This window comes from Tachyglossus aculeatus, chromosome Y4 (assembly GCF_015852505.1).
Source record: "Tachyglossus aculeatus isolate mTacAcu1 chromosome Y4, mTacAcu1.pri, whole genome shotgun sequence".
NCBI lineage: Eukaryota > Metazoa > Chordata > Mammalia > Monotremata > Tachyglossidae > Tachyglossus > Tachyglossus aculeatus.
Genome location: NC_052096.1, coordinates 1231605 through 1254109, shown reverse-complemented (window position 1 = coordinate 1254109; position 22505 = coordinate 1231605). Strand labels below are relative to the sequence as shown.

The following is a 22505-nucleotide window of genomic DNA, read 5'->3' as shown; positions in this document are numbered from 1 at the left end:
ACCCCAAGTGATTATAGAAAACCCAACACGTGGCTACAGCAGAATGGCCCGGGTCAGCCCCGGGTGCCCCCGCCCTCCCCACCCCCACAACCCCAATATTTATTCCAAAGAAACTTACAGACTCCGAGAAACTACGTAGTATCTACAACCCAGGGAGGTGGGGTTGGGGTGGGGGGCGGGCGGGAGAAGAGGCTGATGGGAAGGCAGGGGGAGGGCACAAAAATCCCCCCCATCAGGTCCAGTGTATTGGGGGAATGTAGTGGGGGGCAGCGGGGAGACCCCGGGAGATGGGGGGCTCGTGTTCCCTGGCCCCATCCCGGCCCCCAATTCTCAGCCAGTTGCGTCCAGTGTCTGACGGAGGGACGAGGGGGCAGGGAGAATTTCCACCGTTGACCTCCCACCCCCGCATCCCTTGACCAGTGTCTCCCAGCAAGGCACCATTAGGCCGTGTCCAGTGTCTGCCCGGTGGCTTCCCTGCCCACCACCGCCCACCACCCCCACCCCAACGCCCACCTCTTGAAGTGGGACTGCCGGATCCGGGAGGCGGCGAAGGGGAGAAGGGCATGGTCCCGGCCCCAGGACCAGCTGGGTGGGGGGCGGGTGGGGCGGGGAAGATGGGGAGCGGGAGAAGACAGAGAGGAGAGATCCCCTTCTTCCCACCCTTCCCTCTGCCTCTACCCTGGCCGTCCCGGGAGAGACAAGACAGGAGACGAGAGAAGAGGCATAAGAGAGGAGATGGGAGAGAGGAGATGAGAGAGGAAACAAGAGAAGAGATGAGAGAGGAGTCAGGAGGGGGACAAGAGAAGAGATAGGAGAGGAGATGAGAGAGGAGAGAGGAGATGAGAGAAGAGGGAGGAGACAGGGGACAGCAGAGAGGGGGACGGGCGGTGTGAGGAAGAGGGTAGCAGGGGAGGGCATGGGGGGGGGGGGGGTTCCTCTTGTGTCCCGGCCGCTGGGGTTCAGACCGTGTTGAGAGCATCCTCGGCCAGGCAGCGGTGCAGCTGGGGGAACAGGGGCCGCTCCTCGGGCTCCCGGCTCCAGCAGCGGAGGATGAGCTCGTAGAGGGCCGACGGGCAGGTCGGGGGGCGAGACAGGTACACCTGGGGTGGGGGGGGGGGACTGGGTGAGCGCCGGGAGCCCCCCGCCCACCCTGGTGCCCGCCCGCCTCCCCCCGCCGCTGACCTGTCGGCCCTGGTCCCGGAAGAACTCGCCGGCGTTCTCGATGACCTGCTCGTCCGTCAGCTGTCCGAAGGGCTGGGCCCGGCACAGCGTCAGGACCTCCCACAGGGTCACCCCAAACGCCCAAACGTCGCTGGCCGTCGTGAACTTGCCCTTGGACAGCGAGGGAAGGCGGTGGGGGGAGATCAGCTCCTCCCCAGGCCACGCGCACACAACACACACCCACGCTCGGCTCAACCCACCACCCCTGCCACCGCACACCAGTGGAAACTGCTCAGTCCTTTAATAGTAATCACTAGTGGGTCTTCTATTAAGTGCTGACTTTGTGCAAGCACTATGCTAAGCACTGGGGTAGATAAAAACTAATCAGAATCCCTGTTCCCCCCCTACTTGGGGATCGCTGCCTGAGAAACAGCTTGGCCTAGTGGAAAGGGCCTGGGTCTAGGAGTAGGAGGAACTGGGCTCCAGTTTTGGCTCCTCCAGTTGTCCGCTGTGTGACCTCGGGCAGATCACTTCACTTCTCTGGGCTCCAGTTTTCTCATCTGTAAAACGGGAATTCAAACCTGTTCTCCATCCACCTTGGACTGTGAGGCCCACGTTGGGCAGGGACTGTATCTGGCCTGGTTAACTTTTTTTTCTTTTTTATGGTTTTTGTTTGTTTTTTAATGGTTTGTGTTAAGCGCTACTGTGCCAGGTACTGCTCTAAGCACCAGGATAAATAGAAGTTAATCAGGTTGGACACAGTCCACGTCCCACACGGGGCTCACCATCTTAATCCCCATTTTACAGAAGAGGTAACCGAGACCCAGGGAAGTGACTTACCCACGGTCACACAGCAGACAAGTGGCAGAGCCAGGGTGAGACCCCAGGTCCTTCGATTCCCAGACCTGGGCTCTACGGGCTGCTGGCAACTCCCCGGAGTCCTTAGCCCATAGTAAGCACGTAACCAGTGTCACTATTATTGATTGGAAGCTGTTCGGTCTGGTCAGGGGCCTGGAGTCAGGGAGGCTGGGAACCTGGCAGGGGGAGCAGTGAGGGGCTTGGCCCACGGAGACGGGGCACCACGGCCACCGACCTCACCCCCTTGGCTATGGGGGGAACTCGCCCTGCCCGCTCCTTCCTGGCCACCCCTCGGCCCCATTCCTTTTCCCAGGTAGGGCTCCCCGCCCCCACCGCAACCTCGCTGCCCTTCATCTCCGCTCCCTCCGTCGTCACCCCCATGGCGCGACCCGTCACCATGAGGATGTACTCCAAGGCCAGCCAGTGGATGGGCAGCACGGCCATGGCCCCAGCCCCGCCAGAGCCCGCCCATCGGTCCGTCCATCCATCCATCGGTCCCCTCGGCCCCTCACCATGAGGATGCACTCCCAGGCCATCCAGCGGATGGGCAGCACGGCCCGGCCTTGCACCCGATAGTAGTCCCCGGCGTACAGGTTGCGGCTCATGCCGAAGTCGGCAATCTTGATGGTGAAGTGCTCCCCGACCAGGCAGTTGCGCGTGGCCAGGTCGCGGTGAACGAAGTTGAGCGTGGCCAGGTAGCGCATCCCCGAGGCGATCTGGGCCGCCACGTGCAGCAGCATCGGGTAGCTGAGACGAGAGGGGACAGGGGGACAGTTCATCCCTCCCCCACCGCAGCCCGGCTGGGACAGGCCATTCCTCTTTCCCCTTGGCATCCCAGCCAACCCCCCTCTGCAATTCCCAGGTGGAATTTCCTGCCCTCCCCTCCTTTCCAAACACCTATCCCAATCTACCCCGCAAACTCATTGTTTCCCTGCTAACCACATTGTTTGGCACACAGTAATAATAAGTGGCATTTACGCCCGACGATCTTGTATTTCCTGCAATGCTTAGTACAGTACTTGGCCCAAAGTGAGCACTTATCAAATACCATTATCATCATCATCATCATCATTATTATTATTAACACAGGTGCTGCTCCCGAGCTGCAGGATCTCTGGGAGGGTGACAGCGTCCGTGTCAGCAATGGTGGTGCCCGGGGCCGGGCCGGGCCAGACGGATGCAGGCGGGAGGACAAACCTGATGGTGGGTCCCTGGGCGGCTCCTCCGGGCCCCGGGCCCGGGCCTCCGGCCACCACCTTGTCCTCCAGCTGGTGGGCACTGAGGAACTGGTTGAGGTCGCCGTTCTCCATGTAGTCGGTGATCATGCAGAGGGGGTCGTCCTGCACGCACACACCCAGCAGGCGGATGATGTTGGGGTCCTTGAGCCGCGACATGATCTTCACCTCCTTCAGGAAGTCGTTCCTGGGGCCGCCGCCGCCGCCAGAGGAGGAAGAGGAGGAGGAGAAGAAAGGAGTTAGAGGGAATCCCCCCGCAGCCTCTTGCCACGGAAGAGTTCCTCGTGGAGGTCTCCCCTGCCACCGACCCCCACCCCTCTGCTGGATGTAGAACAATCCATCCCCTCACCACTGTTGGTTGTGGACAATCCACCCCCCGCCCCCCACCACCGCTGAATGTGTAATAATCTATCCCCCCGCCACTGTTGGACATAATAATAATAATGATGGCGTTTATTAAGCGCTTACTATGTGCAAAGCACTGTTCTAAGCACTGGGGAGGTTACAAGGTGATTAGGTTGTCCCACAGGGGGCTCAACAGTCTTCATCCCCATTTTACAGATGAGGGAACTGAGGCCCACAGAAGCGAAGTGACTTGCCCAGAGTCACACAGCTGACAAGTGGCAGAGCCAGGATTTGAACCCATGACCTCTGACTCCAAATCCCGGACTCTTTCCACTGAGCCACGCTGACATGGAACAACCCACCACCCACCACTGTTGGCTGTGGAACAATCTATTCCCCACTTTTGCCGCTGTCATGGACAATCTACCCCATCCCCCTGCTGCAGAACACGGAACAATCCATTCCCCCCTTGCTGTTGGATGTCGAACAATCCATTACCGACCCCCCAAACAAAAAACAAAAAACAAAACCCCACAAGCTTGTGAGGATACAGTGCCTCCTCCCGCAGGCAATGGACCCATCTGCACCCAAAGAGAAAAGGCTGGGGTCCCGCCGGCTATCAGAAGAGGCCAGAGGCCACTAGGCTGGTGACTCCGGGAGAGTCCGCCTTAAACCAGCCCCTCGGAATGGACCGTGAGTTCGTTGTGGGCAGGAATGTGTCTGTTTGTTGTTACATTGTACTCTCCCAAGCGCTTAGTACAGTACTTTGCACACAGTAAGTGCTCAATAAGTACGATTGAATGAATGAATGAGTGAGCCACCCCCTGCCAAACCCAATGGACCAGTCGGCCTCTCGGTACTGTCCCGGCCCCCTCTAGACCTTCGAGTCCGCCTCACCGGAGCCCGCCCCTCCAGCTCTCATTCATTCATTCATTCAATCGTATTTATTGAGCGCTTACTGTGTGCAGAGCACTGTACTAAGCGCTTGGGAAGTACAGGTTGGCAACATATAGAGACGGTCCCTACCCAACAGTGGGCTATATATATGTGTATATATATATTATATATACAATATTATTATATATTATATTATATATTATATATTATATATACAATTATATATAATGTGTAATATATAATATAATATATTGATATTATATATAATATTATATAATATATTATATATATATAATCCCGGCTCCGCCACCAGTCTGCCGTGTGACCCCGGGCGACTCCCTGTTCTCCTCTGGGCCTCGGTCTCCCCGTTTCTCCCTGGACCCACCCCCCAGGCCCCAATCCTGGAGTCTAAACTGGGCCCCTTCCTCAGGCTACTTCCCTGGGCTCTACTCCTGGGCTCCACTCTCCACTCCATCCCTTAACCTCCCTCTGGCCATACCACCAGGCCACACCCCAGGCTCCACCCCATAGTAACCATCCCCTGGCCACTCGCCAGACCACCCTAGACTCCACCCTTAGTCACACCCCCAGACTCCACCTCTTAGCAACCCCAATCGTGGTCCCACCCTCAGGTCCTCACCGGGCATTCTTGGTGGCATCGGAGCGCAGGATCTTGACGGCCACGAGCAGGGGGCGGCCCTTGCGGACGTTGAGGGGGAACTCGAGGCTGAGCAGGTCCTGGGGGCTCTCCACCTCGCACAGGTGCACCTGCGGGGCCGGGACAGGTCAACGGGCTCCTCATCCTCCAGCAACCCCGGGGCCAACCGGAGTCACCGCCTCGGGGTCCGGCCGTCAGAGACTGTGAGTTCTTTGTGGGCAGGAAGTGAGTCTACCAACTGCTGTACTGGACTCTCTCAAGGGCTTAGTACAGTGCTCTGCACACCTTCGGCACTCAAAAAATACCACTAATTGACATAGTCAGTGCTCGAAAAAAACTAATAACCGATGGATTCGGGAGCAGGTGTCAGGACCCTAAAGCCGGGGACCGGCGTCAGATGTCTGGGTGGGGGTCAGAGGTCGGGGCCAAGAGCGTCTTTTCACCTCTCCAAACTGGCCCTCTCCAAGCTTCTCCTTGAAGCGGAGGCGGGAACGGGGGAAGTCCCCGCGGGGGGGGCCGTCGGCCACCACCCCGGGGGGCAGGGCCGGCACGGCGTACGTGTTGCCCCCAGTGACGCCCTGCAGGGTGACGATGTCGGCCTCGGCGTAGTGCGGCACGCTGCTGGGGGGCGGGGGCAGCAGGGGTGCCCCGGGCTTCTCCGGCTCCATGTAGTCCCCGGTGCACGCTGCGGGGGTAGGGGACGGGGGTTGTTAGGGCCGGAGGGGAGCCCGGAGGCCCAGCCCTCGGCCTGCATTCTCGGCCCTCTCCAGGCCCCCCACCCCCTCTGGTCTCAGAGGGCCCCACCCCCTGATCCTCAGCGGAGAATCCAGTTTGCTTCAGCCCTCATTCCCCGCGACCACCCCTCCAGAAGCAGAGAGCGTGAAGCGAGATGGACGGCAGCCAGAGTTCAGGGAGAACTTCCCAATGGGAGGGTGATCGGGAAAGGAGAAAGCGAGGGAGGCCCAGGCAGCTCCTTCCCCAGCTATCTCTCAGCATGGGAAAGATCCCAATTGATGTGCGGAGGGAGGCGGGGGCAAGAGGAGCCCTCCGGCTTGGAAGCAGAGGCAGGGGGACGGACAGGATGACCTCAGGAGAGCCCCCATCCAACCACCAGCACCTTCTGGGCCTCGGTTACCTCATCTGGAAAATGGGGATTAAGACTGTGAGCCCCACGTGGGACCACCTGATCACCTTGTATCCCCCCAGCGCTGAGAACAGTGCTTGGCACATAGTAAGCGCTTAACAAATACCATCATTATTATTATTATTACTCCCCTCTGCACAGATTGTCTGTCCGCCCCCGATCCTCCTGGTCTCCGCCCGATTCTGCCCCTCCCAATCACCTCCAGAGACAGCCAGGAGCCTCCAGAGCTTCGGAGGTGGGGGGTGGTCCCGCAGGCAGGGGTAAGGATAGGGGGGCATGCAGGAGAGGGGGAGGGGGCCAGAGCCTCTCCCCGTGCAGCTTTGAGCACAGAGACAAACGACAAGGAGGCCACACAAGGGGGGGACCACAGAGAGTTCACAGGGTGGGTGTGGAGGAGGGGAAAGGGCTGCGGACACCACAGGCTTCCCGGCCATCCTGGGTTGTTATGGTGGGGTGGCGGGGCGGGGGGCCGCAAGGGTTGTGGGGAACGATTTCTCCCCCTGAACGAAAAAGGGCAGCTGAAATAGGAGCAGAGGCAGCAGAGAAAGATCTAAGGGTGCGAGAGCCTTCTCCTCCGCAGCTCTGGAGAGCAGAAGAGGCCACGACGGGGAGAGAGCGAGACAAGCGCAAGGCGGGAGAGAGCTTCTCCTGGGCCGCCGGGGGTGCCCGGGGGGCGGAGGGGCTTACCCTGGGTGTTGGTGGGTTTGGCCCAGGCGGGCGTGGGGTGCCCGAGGCCGCGGGGGGGGGCGGGCATAAGTGGCCAGGAGAAGGCGGTAGGCCGGATTGGAGAGCAGCAGCGCTGTCGGGAGAGGAGGGGGAGAGACACGGGGAGGGGGCGGGTGAGGCCGGGGACGCGGACGGACAGACGGACGGACGGGCGTAGCGGGAGGGCACGGGGCGAGGCAGGGGCCGGACAGACGGGGCCCGGGGCTGGGGGTGGAGAGGGCAGGGAGACGGGAAGACAGGACGAGGCCGACATGTGGCAAGAGGAGAGGCGGGAGGGACCGGGCAAAAGAGGGGGAGAGATGGGGGGCGGAGGTCACAGGGTGTACAGACGGAAAAGAGCCACGGTGGATGGGGGGCGGGGGGGGGGGGCGGAGGAGGTACCCCTCCCGAGGGTCCATACCAGAGCCATTGTGGGGGGCGCTGGGCCCGGGAGGGGGGCCGCCGCCACCGCCGCGGGGCCGGGGCTCCTGGTAGGGGGGCGGCTCGCAGGGGCCGGGCCGGTTGTTGATGAGCACAGTGTCTCCGGGGACGGAGAGGTGGACGGTCAGCTCCTCCTCCGATACCCGCCGCTCCGCCTGGGCCCGGCCCCAAGCGGTCAGCGGGGGCCTTGTTGGGACCCCATCTCCATCTGCGCCCCCTCTTCTGCCCTTCCTCCCCCTCGGCCACACCCCCTCCCTTATGGGTGTCCCCCCTCCAGGTTCCACCCCGGCCCCCCAGCCCCCCACCTTCTCCGCCCCCTGTCCTGCTGGCCCCCCTCTGGGCTCCTGAGGGCCCTCGGGATGCCCACCTTGCCTAGCAAGCGGCGCCAGTGCTGCCTCCAGAGCATGAGGGCAATGACGAGCAACAGCAGGAGGATGATGGCCACCAGGCAGCCGATCAGGATGGCCGTGGGGCTGCCCTCCGCCTTGGGCACCGGCTGCTGCCCCCGCGGCTCGGCCTCTGCGGGGACCAGACAGGGCGGATCATCCTACCCCCCCTGGATGGGGGGTAGGCGGTGGGGTCTGGCATAAACTGGGGTGGGGGTGGGTCGGCCAGGGGCACAGGGCGAGAGCGGGCCTTGGGGAGAAATCGGGGGTCAGGCCTATTGGAAAGCGCCTGACCTGCAAGCCAGAGGACCTGGGTTCTGCCACGTGCTTGCTTTGTGACCTTGGGCAAGTCACGTCACTTCTCAGTGACTCAGTTTCCTCATCGGTAAAATGGTGATTGAATCGTACTCCCTTCTACTCAGACCGTGAGCCCCATGTGGAACGGGGAATGTGTCCCACCTGATAAACTTGTATATGCCTCGGCTCTTAGATCGGTACTTGGCACAGAGTAAACAACTGATAAATACCACAGTTCCTATTAGGAAAGGAGAGGATGAGAAAAGTGGAGACCTCGAGACTGTAAGCTCCTTGTGGGCAGGGACTGTGCCTATCAACTCTGTTGTATTGTCCTCTCCCAAGCGCTTAGTACAGTGCTCTGCACACAGTACGTGCAGTGTGGCCTAGTGGATAGAATACATAGTAAGTGCTTAACAAATACCATTATGATTATTACTCTCCCAAGTGCTCCCAAGTGCGTGGCCTAGTGGATAGAGAAAGAGCCTGGGAATCAGAAGGGCCGGGATTCTAATTCCTAATCCACCCCTTGTCCACTGTGTGACCTTGGGCAAGTCACTTCACTTTTCTGTGCCTCAGTTACCTCATCTATAAAATGGGGATTAGACTGTGAGCCCCAGCTGGGACAGGGACCGTATCCAATCTGATTACTCTAACACTTAGTACAGTGCCTGGCACATAGTAAGCATTTAAATACCATCAATTGATTGATCGATTGACCAAGAAAGACAGGGGGAAGACCCTGGACAGAGGGAGACCAAGCCAGGAGGATGGGGGGGTGGGGGGACATGTTACCCAGGCTGCTGAAGTTGGTGGGGGCTGGACCGGGGGCAGGAGGGGCGCTGCCATCTGAGGGCAGAGAGAATTCGACCGGAGATGATCCGTTCACCACATCTGGGAGGAAAAGACAGGGAAGGAGTCGGGTGAGGAACCAGAGGGGGCTCCGACTGAGCCTGTTCGGTCTGGAACAATTTTTTCTCACCGGTGCACTCTTTCTGGGCACTCAGTACAGTGCTCTGCACTCAGGGGGCACTTAATAAATACTACCACAACTTGCCCTTTCCAATGGGAGCAGGGGTGTACGCGTGGCCTTGTGGGAAGAGCCCGGGCCTGGGCAACAGGAGACCTGAGTTCTAATCCCGGCTCCACCATTTGCCTGCTGCGTGACCTTGGGCAAGTCACTTCACCTCTCTGGGCTTCAGTTTCCTCCTCTGTCAAACTGGGATTCGATCCCCGTCCTCCCTCCCGGTGTGGGGGCCGGGATTGTGTCTGATCTTGGTTATCTTGTCCCACTCCCCACCGCAGCACTTAGTCCAGTGCTCAGCACCCTAAGTGGGGGACACTTAGGAAATACTCTCTGGAATGGGAGTGGGGGGGCGTGTGTGGAGGGGAGGGGTCCCAGGGTGGGGGTCCTCACCGGAGAGGAAGGCGATCTCGCTGAAGAGCAGCCAGGGCCCGGCAAAGAAGAAGCGGCACTGCAGGAAGCGGGCGACGCGGCCCCCGAGGGGCACGGCCACGGCCCGGGCGCTGGGGTCCCCGAGTCCCCCGGCCAGCGTGTGCCGTACCGGCTCCTCTTCCCAGCCCGACGCCAGGCCCCGCTTGAAGCGGCAGTCCACGCCGCCCGGGAGGCGAACACCCTGCCTGTGCATGTTGTTGCAGTGGACCTGCAGCGGCGGGTAGATGGGGACAAGAATGGGGAGAGGAGTGGTGGGAAAGAAGGAGGAAGGAAGGGAAAGGGGGAAAGGGGCAGAGGAGAAAGGGGGGAGACGGGTGGGGGAGAGGAGGATAGAGGGATCAGGATGGAGAGGGGTTGTAGTGGGGGAATGAGAAAGGGAGGAAGGGGAGGGAGGAGAGGGATGAGGGAAGAGCGGGGGGCATGGGGAGAGATGAGAGGTTTGGGGGAGATGCCAGGGAGAGAGAGATGGGGAAGAGGGGCAGATGGGGGAAAGGGAAGTGGGGGAAAAAGGGAAGGGGAGAGAGGAGGGTAAGGGATGTAAGCACGCCTGGGACCTCCGTCTGCTCCATGCTCCCCATCCCCCCTTCCCCCGCCATCCAGTCCTTCCTGTTCCCCCTTCCCGCCCCACCGTTACTGCTCCCTATAATGCAATCTCCCCCCGCCAACCGGGACCCCGGATGAACGCCGGGAAATCCAGCTCCTCCAGGACCTCCAGTCCGGAATCCCCTATGGACACCGGCCCCCCCAGACCGGACCGGCCCCAGCTCCTGGACGGCCTGGCCCCCGTCCCCGCCCCCATCTGGCTCCAGCCCTGGCACCTGCATGGCCCGGAAGGCCCGGAGCCGGTCAAACTCGAACTCCATCTCCACGTAGCCGTGGGGGAAGCTGGCGTTGGCCCAGCCCACGTAGTCGTAGCCCGGCCACACCCGCAGCTCCCGGCTCCGGCGGAAGTCATCCAGACCCAGCACGCCGTCCGTCAGCTGGCCCAGGCCCCCGTACTGAAGCCTGCAGGTGGGGTTCGGGGGAGAGCACCTGATATGGGGATTCCACTCACCCCCGCACCACCAAGCCTGGACTAGGACTCCAGCCACTACACCGCCGACCCCTAGGCCCCGGCCCACCCAGACCCCCGACCCCAGAGCCGTCCCAAACCCCAGCATCCCAGCCCCTCGACTCCCCAGCCGTCCCACCTCTCAGTCCCTGGCCCCCTGGACCTTGGCCATTACACCCCCAACCCCCAGCCACCCACAGCCCGGCCACTAAACCCCCAATCCCCGGCCCCAGCCACTAGCCACTCAGGCCCCCAGACCGACCTCCGGCCCCCGGCCACTATACCCGACCCCCAACAACCCGGACCCCCCAGCAAACCAGACTCCCGACCATACCACTAATAACTATAATAATAATAAGGATGGCATTTGTGAAGCGCTGACTATGTACCGAGCACCGTTCTAAGCACTAGAGTAGATATAAGGCAATTAGGTTGTCCCACGTGGGGCTCACAGTCTTAATCCCCATTTTTCAGTAAGGGTATGTCATCCCAACCCTCAGCCCCTGGCCACCAGACCCCCAGTCCCCATCCCCTGGCCACCCGGGCTCCAGCCACAATAACACCAAAGCAATCGATCATATTTATTAAGCACATACTGTGTGCAGAGCATTGTCCTAAGCCTTTGGGAGAAGATAGTATAGAGTTGATGAACACAGCCCCTGCCCACTAGAGGGGCCCCAGACTCCCAGCCGCTGCACCCCCTCCGCCCCCATCCCCAGCCACCAGATCCCCGACCCCCAGCCTGGTCCCTCCCACCCTGAGTGTCCCAACCCTGGCCTCTAACTGTCCCCACCGGGGAGGAGTGGGGGCTCCACGCATGTCTGAACCTTCTCAGATCTGGGGGACGGAGAGAGGGTCCCACCCTACTCCTCATCCTTGTGCCCCTACACCACCCGGCCTTCTCCTCCTCTTCCTGTCCCACCACTCTGGGTGGTTCCTGCTGTCCCTCTCCCCAGCCTTCCCTGTAGCCTCTAGTTCTCTCCTGAGCCCTCTCAGAAGCCCCAGGGCTTCCAAGCAGCCTCCAGTTCTCCCTCTGAGCCCTCCCAGAAGCCCCTGGATCTCCCCTCAGTCTTCTCAGCAGCCTCTAGTTCATGCCCGAGGCCTCCCAGTAGCCCCCAACCCAGTCCTCCCAGCAGCCCCCTATCCTCCCCTGAGCCTTTCCAGCGGCCTCTAGTTCTCCCACAGGGCCTCTCAGCAGTCACCATCCCAGTCCTCCCAGTAGCCTCCATCCTCCCTCCAGCCTTCCCAGCAACATCAGCCCACCCACCAGCCCCCAGCCCAGTTCTCCAAGTAGCCCTTGACCCAGTCCTCCCAGCATCCCCCCCGCTCTCCCCACAGCCCTTCCAACAGCCCCCAGCTCCCATCTCTCACCCGCTAACCGAGTAGCCGTCGTAGGTGGAGTCATTGAGGTGTATGGCCTCTGACAAGTACATAGTCTGGCCCTCGGGTGCTGTGTAGGACAGCAGACCATCTGCGGTGGGGGGGGGGGGGGAGAGTGTGGAAGAAGGGCGTCAGGGTGAGCCCCCCACCCTGCTGGGGGCAGCTCAGCGTAGATTGATTTTGGGGTGGGACGGTGTGAGGGGTGGCCCAGTGGGACGTCCCGCTTACCCTTCCAGAGGCAGCCGTACAGCTCCACGCGAAGACACACGCTCATGAGTCGGTCGGCCCTGGGGTAGAAGCGGACGAGACGGGCCACCAGCGGGGGGCCCAGGTCCTTCAGCACCACCCCCCCGGGGTCCTCGTTCCCCGAGATCACCTGTGGGGACATAGGCATGGATGGGGCGGGGCCCGCTGAAACCCCCCGAGAGCCCCCGGGTCAATCAGTGGTATTTACTGAGCCCTTACTGTGTGCGGAGCTCTGAACTAAGCGCTTGGGAGACTCCAATATAACAGAGTTAGTAGACACGTTCCCTGCCCACAACAAGCTGACAGTTTCCAGGGGGAGACAGACATGAACATAAATTGCAGGCATACATAAGTGCTGTGGGGATGAAGCCGGGGAGATTAAAGGGTGCATTCATTCATTCAATCGTATTTATTGAGCGCTTACTGTGCGCAGAGCACTGTACTAAGCGCTTGGGAAGTACAAGTTGGCAACATATAGAGACGGTCCCTACCCAACAGTGGGCTCACAGTCTAGAAGGGGGTGCAGATACACGCAGAAGGGAGACGGAGCAGGGGAAATGAGGGCTTAGTTGGGGAAGGCCTTTTGGAGGAGATGGGATTTTAATAATAACGATAATGATGGTATTTCTTCAGCGCTTACTATGTGTCAAGCACTGTTCTAAGCACTGGGGTAGAGACAAACTAATCAGGCTGGACACAGTCCATGTCCCAAATAGGGCTCACAGTCTTAATCCCCGTTTTACAGATGAGGGAACTGAGGCACGGAGGAGTGAAGTGACTGGCCCAAGGTCATCCGGCAGTCAAGTGGCGGAACCGGGATGAGAACCCGGGTCCTTCTGACTCGCAGGCCCGGGCACTATCCAGCATTTTAATAAGGCTCTGCCGGTGGGGAGAACGGTGGTCTGTCCGATATGAAGGGGGAGGAAGCTTCAGACCAGAGGGAGGATGTGGGCGAGGGGTCGGGGGGAGACGGATGAGATCGAGGTACAGCGAAAAGGTTAGTGTTACAGGGGCGAAGTGGGTGGGCTGGGTTGAAGTAGGAGAGGAGCGAGGTGAGGTAGGAGGGGGCAAGGTGATGGACGGCTTTAAAGCCGATGGCGAGGAGTTTTTGTTGGATGCGGAGGTGGGTGGGCCACCACTGGTGGGTCTTGAGAAGTGGGGAGATGTGAACTGAACTAGAAACCCTAATGTTTGTTACCCGCCCCCTGCCAGCCTCTCGTTCATTCATTCAATCGTATTTATTGAGCGCTTACTGTGTGCACAGCACTGGACTAAGCGCTTGGGAAGTACAAGTTGGCAACAAATAGAGACGGTCCCTACCCAACAGCGGGCTCACAGTCTTGAAGGGGGAGACAGACAACAAAACACATTAACAAAATAAAGTTAATAGAATAAATATGTACAAATAAATGGAGTAATAAAAATGTACAAACATATGCCGCTAATCTCCTCACCGTGCCTCGTTCTCGCCTGTCCCGCCATCAACCCCTGGCCCACGTCATCCTCCTGGCCTGGAATGCCTTCCCTCCCCACATTCGCCAAGCTAACTCTCTAGCTCAATAAATACGATTGATTAATTGATTGATTCCTCCCTTCAAGGCCCTACTGAGAGCTCATCTCCTCCAGGAGGCCTTCCCACACTGAGCCCCCTCCTTCCTCTCCCCCTCCTCCCCCTCCCCGTCCTCCCCACCTTACTCTCCTTCCCCTCCCCACAGCACCTGTATATATGTATATATGTCTCTACGTATTTATTACTCTATTTATTTTATTTGTACATGTTTATTCTATTTATTTTTTGTTAATATGTTTTGTTCTCTGTCTGCCCCTTCTAGACTGTGAGCTCACTGTTGGGTAGGGACCATCTCTATATGTTGCCAACTTGTACTTCCCAAGTGCTTAGTACAGTGCTCTGCACACAGTAAGCGCTCAATAAATACGATTGAATGAATATATATATATACACACAGGTGATATACATATATACTTAGAGAAGCAACATGGCTCAATGGAAAGAGCCCGGGCTTTGGAGTCAGAGGTCATGGGTTCACATCCCGACTCCGCCAACTGCCCGCTGTGTGACTTTAGGGCAAGTCACTTAACTTCTCTGGGCCTCAGTTCCCTCATCTGTAAAATGGGGATTAAGACTGTGAGCCCCCCGTGGGACAACCTGATCACCTTGTAACCTCCCCAGCGCTTAGAACAGTGCTTTGCACATAGTAAGCGCTTAACAAATGCTATTATTATTATTATTATTATTACATACAGGTGATATACGTATACACAGGTGGATATATGGATCCCTCCCAAGTCCAACCCTCTGCCCCTGTCCGGCCCTGGCTGGCCTCATTCCTCTTTGCCTAAGCCCTTCCTCTCTCAGGTCCTTACCACCCCCTTCCTGACTCCTCTTCCTCTAACTCCAACCCTCACCCGCTCATACCTACTTCCCAGTCTGGCCGCCCCCCGCCCCGGCCCCGGCCCCTCACCTCCTGTCCCCAGCGGTCCTTCCAGGACATCCAGCGATGGCCATCTCGTGAGTAGCGGAGCCGGTAGCCGGGGGAGAACTCCTTGCCCAGTCCCCCAGCGTGCCGGCCCTGAGTCCCTACCAGGGCCACCAGGTGCAGCCGCCGCAGGTCCACCTGCAGGTACTCGGCCTCCGCCGGGAACACGGGCTCCGCCGGGCACCAGGCTCCGTCCCCGTCGCTGCTCTCCAGCCTGGGCGGCCACCACCACATGGACGCGGGGACGGAGAGAGATGCAGGTTTTTGCTTTCATCCTCTGGGATCATTCTATTACCAGAGGGTCTCCTGGGGCTACCGTCTCCGTGGGGCCCACCCTGGCTCCTGCTGAGACTCCCAGGCTCCCTCTGCTACTGTAGGTCTCCTGGGAAGCTCTGGTTCCTACAGAGATCCCTGGTTATTATTCTTAATTAATAACAATGTTTAGGCACTTATTCTGTTCCAAGCACTACACAAAGATAAGCAGGTCAGACACGGTCCCTGTCCCACATGGGGCCCATCATCTAAGTAGAAGAAGCAGCATGCCGCAGCAGATAGAGCACGGGCCCAGGAGTCAGGAGGTCATGGGTTCTAATCCCGGCTCCACCACTTGTCTGCTGGGTGACCTTGGTCACAGCGCTTAGTACAGTGCTTTGCACACTGTAAGCGCTCAATAAATGCGATCAAATGAAAGTTACTTCACTTCTCTGTGCCTCGGTCATCTGTAAAGTGGGGATCGAGACTGTGAGCCCCTCCTGAGAGAGGGACTGTGCCCAACTAGATTTGCCTGCATCCACCCTGGCACTTAGTACAGTGCCTGGCACATAGTAAGTGCTTAACAAATACCATCATTGTCATTAGAAGGGAGAACAGGTATTAATGCCCATTTTACAGATGAGGAAACTGAGACCTGGAGAAGTGAAGTGACTCACCCCAGGTCCCACAGCAGGCAAGTGGCAGGGCAAGGGATTAGAACCCAGGTTCCCTGTTATTGCTTTGTTATTGTGGGGTCTCCTATCTGGGCCCACTGGGCCTTTGAAGCATGCCCAGAAGCTAAAATGCTCCTCTCCGGCCCGCCGGGAGTTTCCTATTTGGGGTCCCTTACCCTGTAAAGCTCTTTGAGTGTGTCATGACTACCACTTATCTTCCCCCTCTAGACTGTAAGCTCATTGTGGGCATGCAATGTGACTACCTACTCTGTTTTCACTATCCTCTCCCAAGTGCTTAGTACAGTGTTCTGCACACAGCAAGCACTCAATAAATACCATCGGTCGGTACTGATTATTGCTTGTTCAAAGCTAGGGCTTTCTATATGGGATACAGGGTAGATACAGCGTCCCTGTCCCAGTCTAAAAGGGAAGGAGAGTAAGCATCATTCCCCATTTTCCTGACGAGCAAAGGTGAAGTGGCTTGTCCTGGGACACAAGGCGGATCAGTGGAGTAGAATCCAGGCCTCTTGACTCCCAGCCAGGGTCCCAAGGGAGGCACCCTAAGGTGTCCCCTTGAGAAGCAGTGTGGCCTAATGGAGAGAACCTGGGCCAGGGAATCAGAAGACCTAGGTTCTAAACCTGGCTCGGCCACTTGCTCGCTGTATGACCCGGGACAAGTCACTTCACTTCTCTGGGCCTCAGTTTCCTCATCCGTAATATGGGGATTCAGTACCCGTCGGCTCTTCCGCTTAGATCGTGAGCCTCGTGAGGGACAGGGCCTGGATCCGATCTGATCCGATGATGTTATATCTCCCCCAGCGTCTGGCGCAGTGCTCAGCATCAAGAATAATAATCACTATGGTTCTCGCTAACACTTACTATGTGCCAGGCACCGGATCAAGCACTGGGGAAGAGGAAAGATAATCACTGCGGACACAGTCCCTGTCCCACAAGGGGCTTACGGTCTAAAGTAGGAGGGAGACCCGGGATCGCCTCCCCATTTCCCAGATGAGGAGACGGAGCCTCCCGCATCGTGGTCATCCTGTGGCGGGTCACCTGCTGTGCCGGGCGGCCGTGGAGTCGGACCAAGAGCTGGACGCGGAGATGTCGCTGTCGGGAATCGTGCGGTCCTGCATGCCCAGCGCGTAGCGGCACTTGGCTGTCGGGGATGGGTTGGGGGACACGAGGGGTCAGGGGCCGGGGGGCTTCCACCCCCTCCCCCCCTCCCCACATCGAGGCTCTGGCCGCCCCCAGGGCCTCGCCCCCTCCCCACATCCTACCGGGGTCAAAGTGTCCGTCCATGTCGGCCTGCGCAGGTGTGGCCCACGGCCCCAGGGTCAGCAGCAGCAGCAGCAGCAGCAGCAGAAGAGAGGGCAGCCTCGAGGTCGGGGGGCCTCGGCCCATCCTTCCCAATCCGTCAGGCCCCCGGGGGAGGGGGCGGCATGTCTGGTGGGGGGGAGAGGGGGCCGGTGGGCCGGGGGTCAGGGGGTGGATGGGGATTTGGGGATCTAACCATCAGCCCTCCATGGGCCCCCCCCATCCACGCCTCCTGCTTCCCTGCTCTGCTCCCAGGCGGGCCCTGCCCCCGCAACCCCCTTAGTCCCCCCAGCCCAGGCCCGGGAGGAGGCTGGGCTTGGGGCGGCTCGCCCGGAGCTGAATAGAAGCGCCAGTTTCCCGGGAGATGGTTGGGGGCGGGGGAAGCGGGGGGCCCCGGGGCCCCCGGCCCTTTGTCCGGCTCCAGCTGCTCCCGCCAGCCTCCGCCGGCCTCCCCCGGCCTCCGCCGGCCTCCGGGACTGGAATGCGAGAGGCAGCTGAGCCCCCGAGGTGCGGGGACGGCAGCTGGAGGGGGGAAGCCCGGCGGGGGGCGGGGGGACGCCTGGGTCCGGGAGGGGAGGGGGAGGGGATTGAGTCACCTGGAGGGCCGGGAGGAGAGGCCCGGGCCAGGGGGACACCTGGGGCCCGGAGAGGTGGGGTTGGAAGGGACGCCTGGGTCCTGGAGGGGGGCCTGGGTCCCAAGGATGGGGGGGCCGCTTGGGGCCGGCCCCGCCCCGCGGGAACAGCGGGGCCCTTGTTCCCCTGAGTAACCTTCACGGCCGGCGCAGGGTGAGTCAGCGGCGGGGCCCGAGGCACCACGAGCCGCCCCGCCCCGCCCCCGACAGGGACGGGACGAGACCCCCGGGGACCCCGAGACTTGCCGGCGATTTAGCACAAGCAAGAAGGGTCCAGCGGGGGCCCTCTCCCCCCAGACAGGGGCTCCCGGAGGCCCCGGCCCCTGCTCTTGTTGTGCTGACGCCCAGTCCGAGCGCTCAATAAATAGCCTTGATTGACACCCAGGGGCAGAGCAGACATCAGCGGTGCCTGCCCGGAATAAATCCCTCTCTGGAGGCCCACGGCACTAAAGCCTCCGGGGAGCTCAGTCTCTGTCTCCCTCCTCCCTCTCTCTGTCTCTCCATCCCCCTGTCTGGTCTGTCTCTGTGTCTCCCTGCCTTGTGTCTGGTTTTCTGGGTCTCCCTCTGTGGGTCTCCGTCTCTCCTTGCCTTCTGCCTGTCTGTGTCTCTGTCCCTGTGTCTCCCTGCCTTCTGGCTGGGTTTCTGGGTCTCCCTCTGTGGGTCTCCGTCTTCTGGGCCTCCGTCTCTCCTTGCCTTGAGCCCACTGTTGGGTAGGGACTGTCTCTATATGTTGCCAACCTGTATTTCCCAAACGCTTAGTACAGTGCTCTGCACACAGTAAGCGCTCAATAAATACGATTGATTGATTGATTCTGCCTGTCTGTGTCTCTGTCCCTGTGTCTCCCTGCCTTCTGTCTGGGTTTCTGGGTCTCCCTCTGTGGGTCTCCGTCTTCTGGGCCTCCGTCTCTCCCTGCCTTCTGCCTGTCTGTGTCTCTGTTTCTCTGTCTTTCTGCCTCTCGCTCTCTCCTCCCGATAGCCCGGGGAAGGAGGGCGTCCACAAACCGACACAGTTACCTGCAGACGCCCCAACACGCAGCCTCATTCCACATCATCAACTACTTTGCAAATCGTTCCTTTAATAAGTTAATGATCACCCTGGGGGCCGACACCTGGAGGGATACCTCTAAGCGCCCCAGGTATGTGGAGAATGCCCTAGGGTCGGACACACACACACACATAAACACACAGTCCCACACAAACAGAAAAACACAGGTCATGCAAACGCACAAATGCTTTTGGGCACCCAGCGTCCTACACACAAAACAGTGCAAGGAGAAAAGCGTGTAACTTTCGATTATTCCCTCAGCTCCCACCCCTTCCCCCTCTTTTCTTTCTCCCTCCCTCTCCTGGCGCTGACAGACAGACAGAGTCCAGGCTGAAGAGAAGCCAAGAAAGGGGCAGAAGGAAGGAAGAGAGATGGGGACTAGAGAGGACAGTTCCTGGAAAATAGCCTTGCCGTACTCCTGGTCCACTCCTCTTTCTGTCTCTCTCCAGACTCCTTTTTTTAATGGTACTTGTTAAGCGCTTACTATGTGCCAGGAACTGCACCAAGCGCTGGGGTAGATACAAGTTAATCAGGTTGGACACAGACAGACCCGTCCCACCTGGGGCTTACTGTCTTAATCCCCATTTTACAGATGAGATAACTGAGGCACAGAGAAGTGAAGTGACTTGGCCAAGGTCGTGCAGCAGACAGGTGGTGGGGCCTCCTCCCCTTTTCCCTTCTCCCCTCAGTCCCCACCCCCCTCTCCGGATTCACCTATTCCAATCCTCTCTGCGCCCCGATTCCACATCTCTGACTCCCCCCAACCCACGTGAGGCACCTCAGTTTCTGGAAGGAAAATCTCAATTTCCACCTCCCCAGATCCAGGCTGAGACCAGTTCCACTAGCTGCATTGTACTCTCTCGGGCGCTTAATAAAGTGCTCCACAAACAGCAAATGCTCAATAAATACCCATTGATTGATTCATTGATGTCTGGAGCTGAGGTGGGGGATGTGGGGGCAGAGGGGAGGGCTGAGAGACCGGGGAGGGGAAGGTTGGGGCAATCCAGTTGGGGTAAACAGAGGCCCGGGGAGAAGGGGCAAAGTCAGGACAAGCTGTCTGTCAGGGGTGAAACAGCTGAGTTTGGGGGTTATCCCTGCAGAAGTGCATGGCTATCATTTATTTATATTTATTATATTAATGTTTGTCTAGCCTGTACACCGTAAGCTCCTTGTGGACAAGAAAACATGTCCACCGACTCTGTTGTAATGTACTCTCCAAAGTGCTTAGTACAAAGCTCTGAATACAGTAACTGCTCAATAAATACTATTGATTGATTCAAAGTAATCATTGTGAATTCACGAAACATTTGCTGTCCTAAGCGTTGCGCTAAACGCTGGGGGAGAGTAATATAAGGTGAACAGGTTGGATGTAGCCATCCCTGCCTCTCATGGGAGGTGGGTTGTGGAGGTGTTCCGGGTGTCCTCCAGCGTCCAAAGAGGTGTCAGCAAATAGTGGGGATGGCAGTTGGGGTGCTGCGGTCAAAGCCCGTCTTCTAGACTGTGAGCCCGTTGCTGGCTAGGGACTGTCTCCATCTTTTGCCGACTTGTACTTTCCAAGCGCTTAGTGCAGTGCTCAGCACACAGTAAGCGCTCAATAAATAGGACTGAATGCCTGAATGAATGAAATCAGGGGGAGGGGGGCTGGGGTGCTTTTTGGTGGGGGGGATGTCCAGTCTGGGCTGGCAGTGGCCTGCTGTCCGGGCAGGGAGCGTCGCGTGGGAGGTTTCCCTCCGGGGAGGGTGGGGGTCTCCAGTGCCCTGGTTTTCCTCAGCAGAGGCCCTTCCCCCCGGGGGGGGGGAGGGGGTTGGGGTGCAGGTGCTGTCAATCAATCAATCAATCGTATTTATTGAGCGCTTACTGTGTGCAGAGCACTGGACTAAGCGCTTGGGAAGTCCAAGTTGGCAACATACAGAGACGGTCCCTACCCAACAGTGGGCTCACAGTCTAGAAGGGGTAGACAGAGAACAAAACCAAACATATTAACAAAATAAAATAAATAGAATAGATATGTACAAGATAAATAAATAGAGTAATAAATATGTACAAACATATATACATATATACAGGTGCTGTGGGAAAGGGAAGGAGGTAAGGAGAGGGGGAGAGGAAGGAGGGGGCTCAGTCTGGGAAGGCCTCCTGGAAGCGGTGAACTCTCAGTAGGGCCTTGCCAGTAGGGCAACTTGTCCAGTTGTGGGCGACCCCGCTGGGGGACTGGGGGCAGAGGGGAGGGGTGATAGGCCCCATCTTAGGCCCGGAGCCCGGGGAGGGGCGCCCCGTCTCCCCCACCCTAAATCGCCCAGCCTGAATCCTAGGCCGGGGGCGGGAGGGAGGAGGGAAAGGGGGCCGCCGCGGCCAAGCGGAGACCCCAAGCGTCGTGCGCCCCCGCCCCCCGCCCCCGGCGCCCATTGCTGGGCGCTGAGCCCCCCTCCGCCGCCCCCGGTCGTCACGGCCAGCCCTCCCTACCTTCCGTCCGGCCAGCGGGGGCCCCAGGTATGCCGGCTCCCGGGCTCGGGGCCCCGGGGAAGGCAGTGGGCGGCGCCCAGCTCGGGTGTCGGGGGCGGCTCCGCCGAGCAGCTGTCGGGGGCCTGTTCCGGGGAGAGGAGCTCGGGACGCCGCCGCTGCCGCCAGCCGCCTCCTCCTCCTCCTCCCCCCTTCGCCCTCTCTTCTCCTTCAACTCCTCCTCCTCTTTCTCCTCCTCCTCCTCCTCCTCCTCCTCCCTCCGCTTCTTCAGCCCCCTCCCCTCCTGCGGTCCCCCAGGCCTTTCCCCCCTTCCCTCCTCCTGCCGCTGCCGGCCCCTGCATCCCTCACTCATCTCCACTGCAGTGCTTCTCCGTGGGCTCACAATCCCTCCTCTCCTCGGGTTCCCCCTCCACCCCCATGCCTTTCCCAGTCCCGGTCTCATTTCCTTGCATCCCCCCATCCTCTCAGGGACTCCTCCCAATCACACACATACACCACCACCCCACCCCCCCACCACAGCCCTGAGGGCTGGTCTCAGGGCGTCACCCTTCCCCAGGTGACAGGCAGGGCCTGGGATGAGCTGACAGTTTTCCAGTGGGGATCAATCAATCGTATTTATTGAGCACTTACTGTGTGCAGGGCACTGTACTAAGCTTTTGGGAAGTACAAGTTGGCAACATACGGAGACGGTCCCTACCCAACAGTGGGCTCACAGTCTAGAAGGGCAGTCCCATCGCGGAGAAGCAGCGTGGCTCAGTGGAAAGAGCCCGGGCTTTGAAGTCAGAGGTCATGGGTTCAAATCCCGGCTCTGCCAACTTTCTGCTGTGTGCCTTTGGGCAAGTCACTTAGCTTCTCTGTGCCTCAGTGACCTCATCTGTAAAATGGGGATTAAAACTGTGAGCCCCCAGTGGAACAACCTGATCACCTTGTAACTTCCCCAGCGCTTAGAATAGCGCTTAACAAATACCATCATTATTATTATTATCGGATCTTTGGGACCCAAGGGTTCTTGGAAGGCCGGCCTCCCACCCGAACCCTCCGCTCTACCCCGCCAGTCCTGGCTAAGGCCTCCCTCTCTCCCCTTTCCCCCAACCCTCTGCACTCCAAAGGAAAAGCAAAGGTACCCTAACCTCCACTGCTCCTTCTGTCCACTGCTGCCTCCCCCTTCTTTCTCCTCCTCCTCCCTGCTCCCAACTCCACTGCCACAACTAGAGAAGCAGCCTGGCCTAGTGGAAGGAGCACAAGCTTGGGAATCAGAGGACCTGGGTTCTCATCCCCGCTCCGACACACTGCCTGTTGTGCGACCTTGGACAAGTTGCATCAGTTCTCTGGGCCTCAGTTCCCTCATCTGTAAAATGGGGACTAAGACC

At 59.2% G+C, this 22505-nt stretch overlaps 1 protein-coding gene across 1 annotated transcript; it reads right to left on the bottom strand.

Annotated features, from left to right (window-relative positions):
• Positions 1 to 890: 890 nt before the first annotated feature.
• On the bottom strand, positions 891 to 21284 carry DDR1 (discoidin domain receptor tyrosine kinase 1). Its single transcript, XM_038768890.1, is given in 19 exon segments — positions 891 to 1100; positions 1183 to 1332; positions 2532 to 2766; positions 3217 to 3441; positions 5137 to 5264; positions 5598 to 5839; positions 6986 to 7043; positions 7045 to 7097; positions 7425 to 7599; positions 7812 to 7963; positions 8920 to 9018; positions 9542 to 9788; positions 10399 to 10585; positions 12003 to 12102; positions 12240 to 12387; positions 14741 to 14969; positions 16738 to 16840; positions 16962 to 17127; positions 21139 to 21284. Coding segments are annotated over 18 exon segments (2796 nt in total). The 5' UTR covers positions 17086 to 17127; positions 21139 to 21284; the 3' UTR covers positions 891 to 959.
• Positions 21285 to 22505: the final 1221 nt, after the last annotated feature.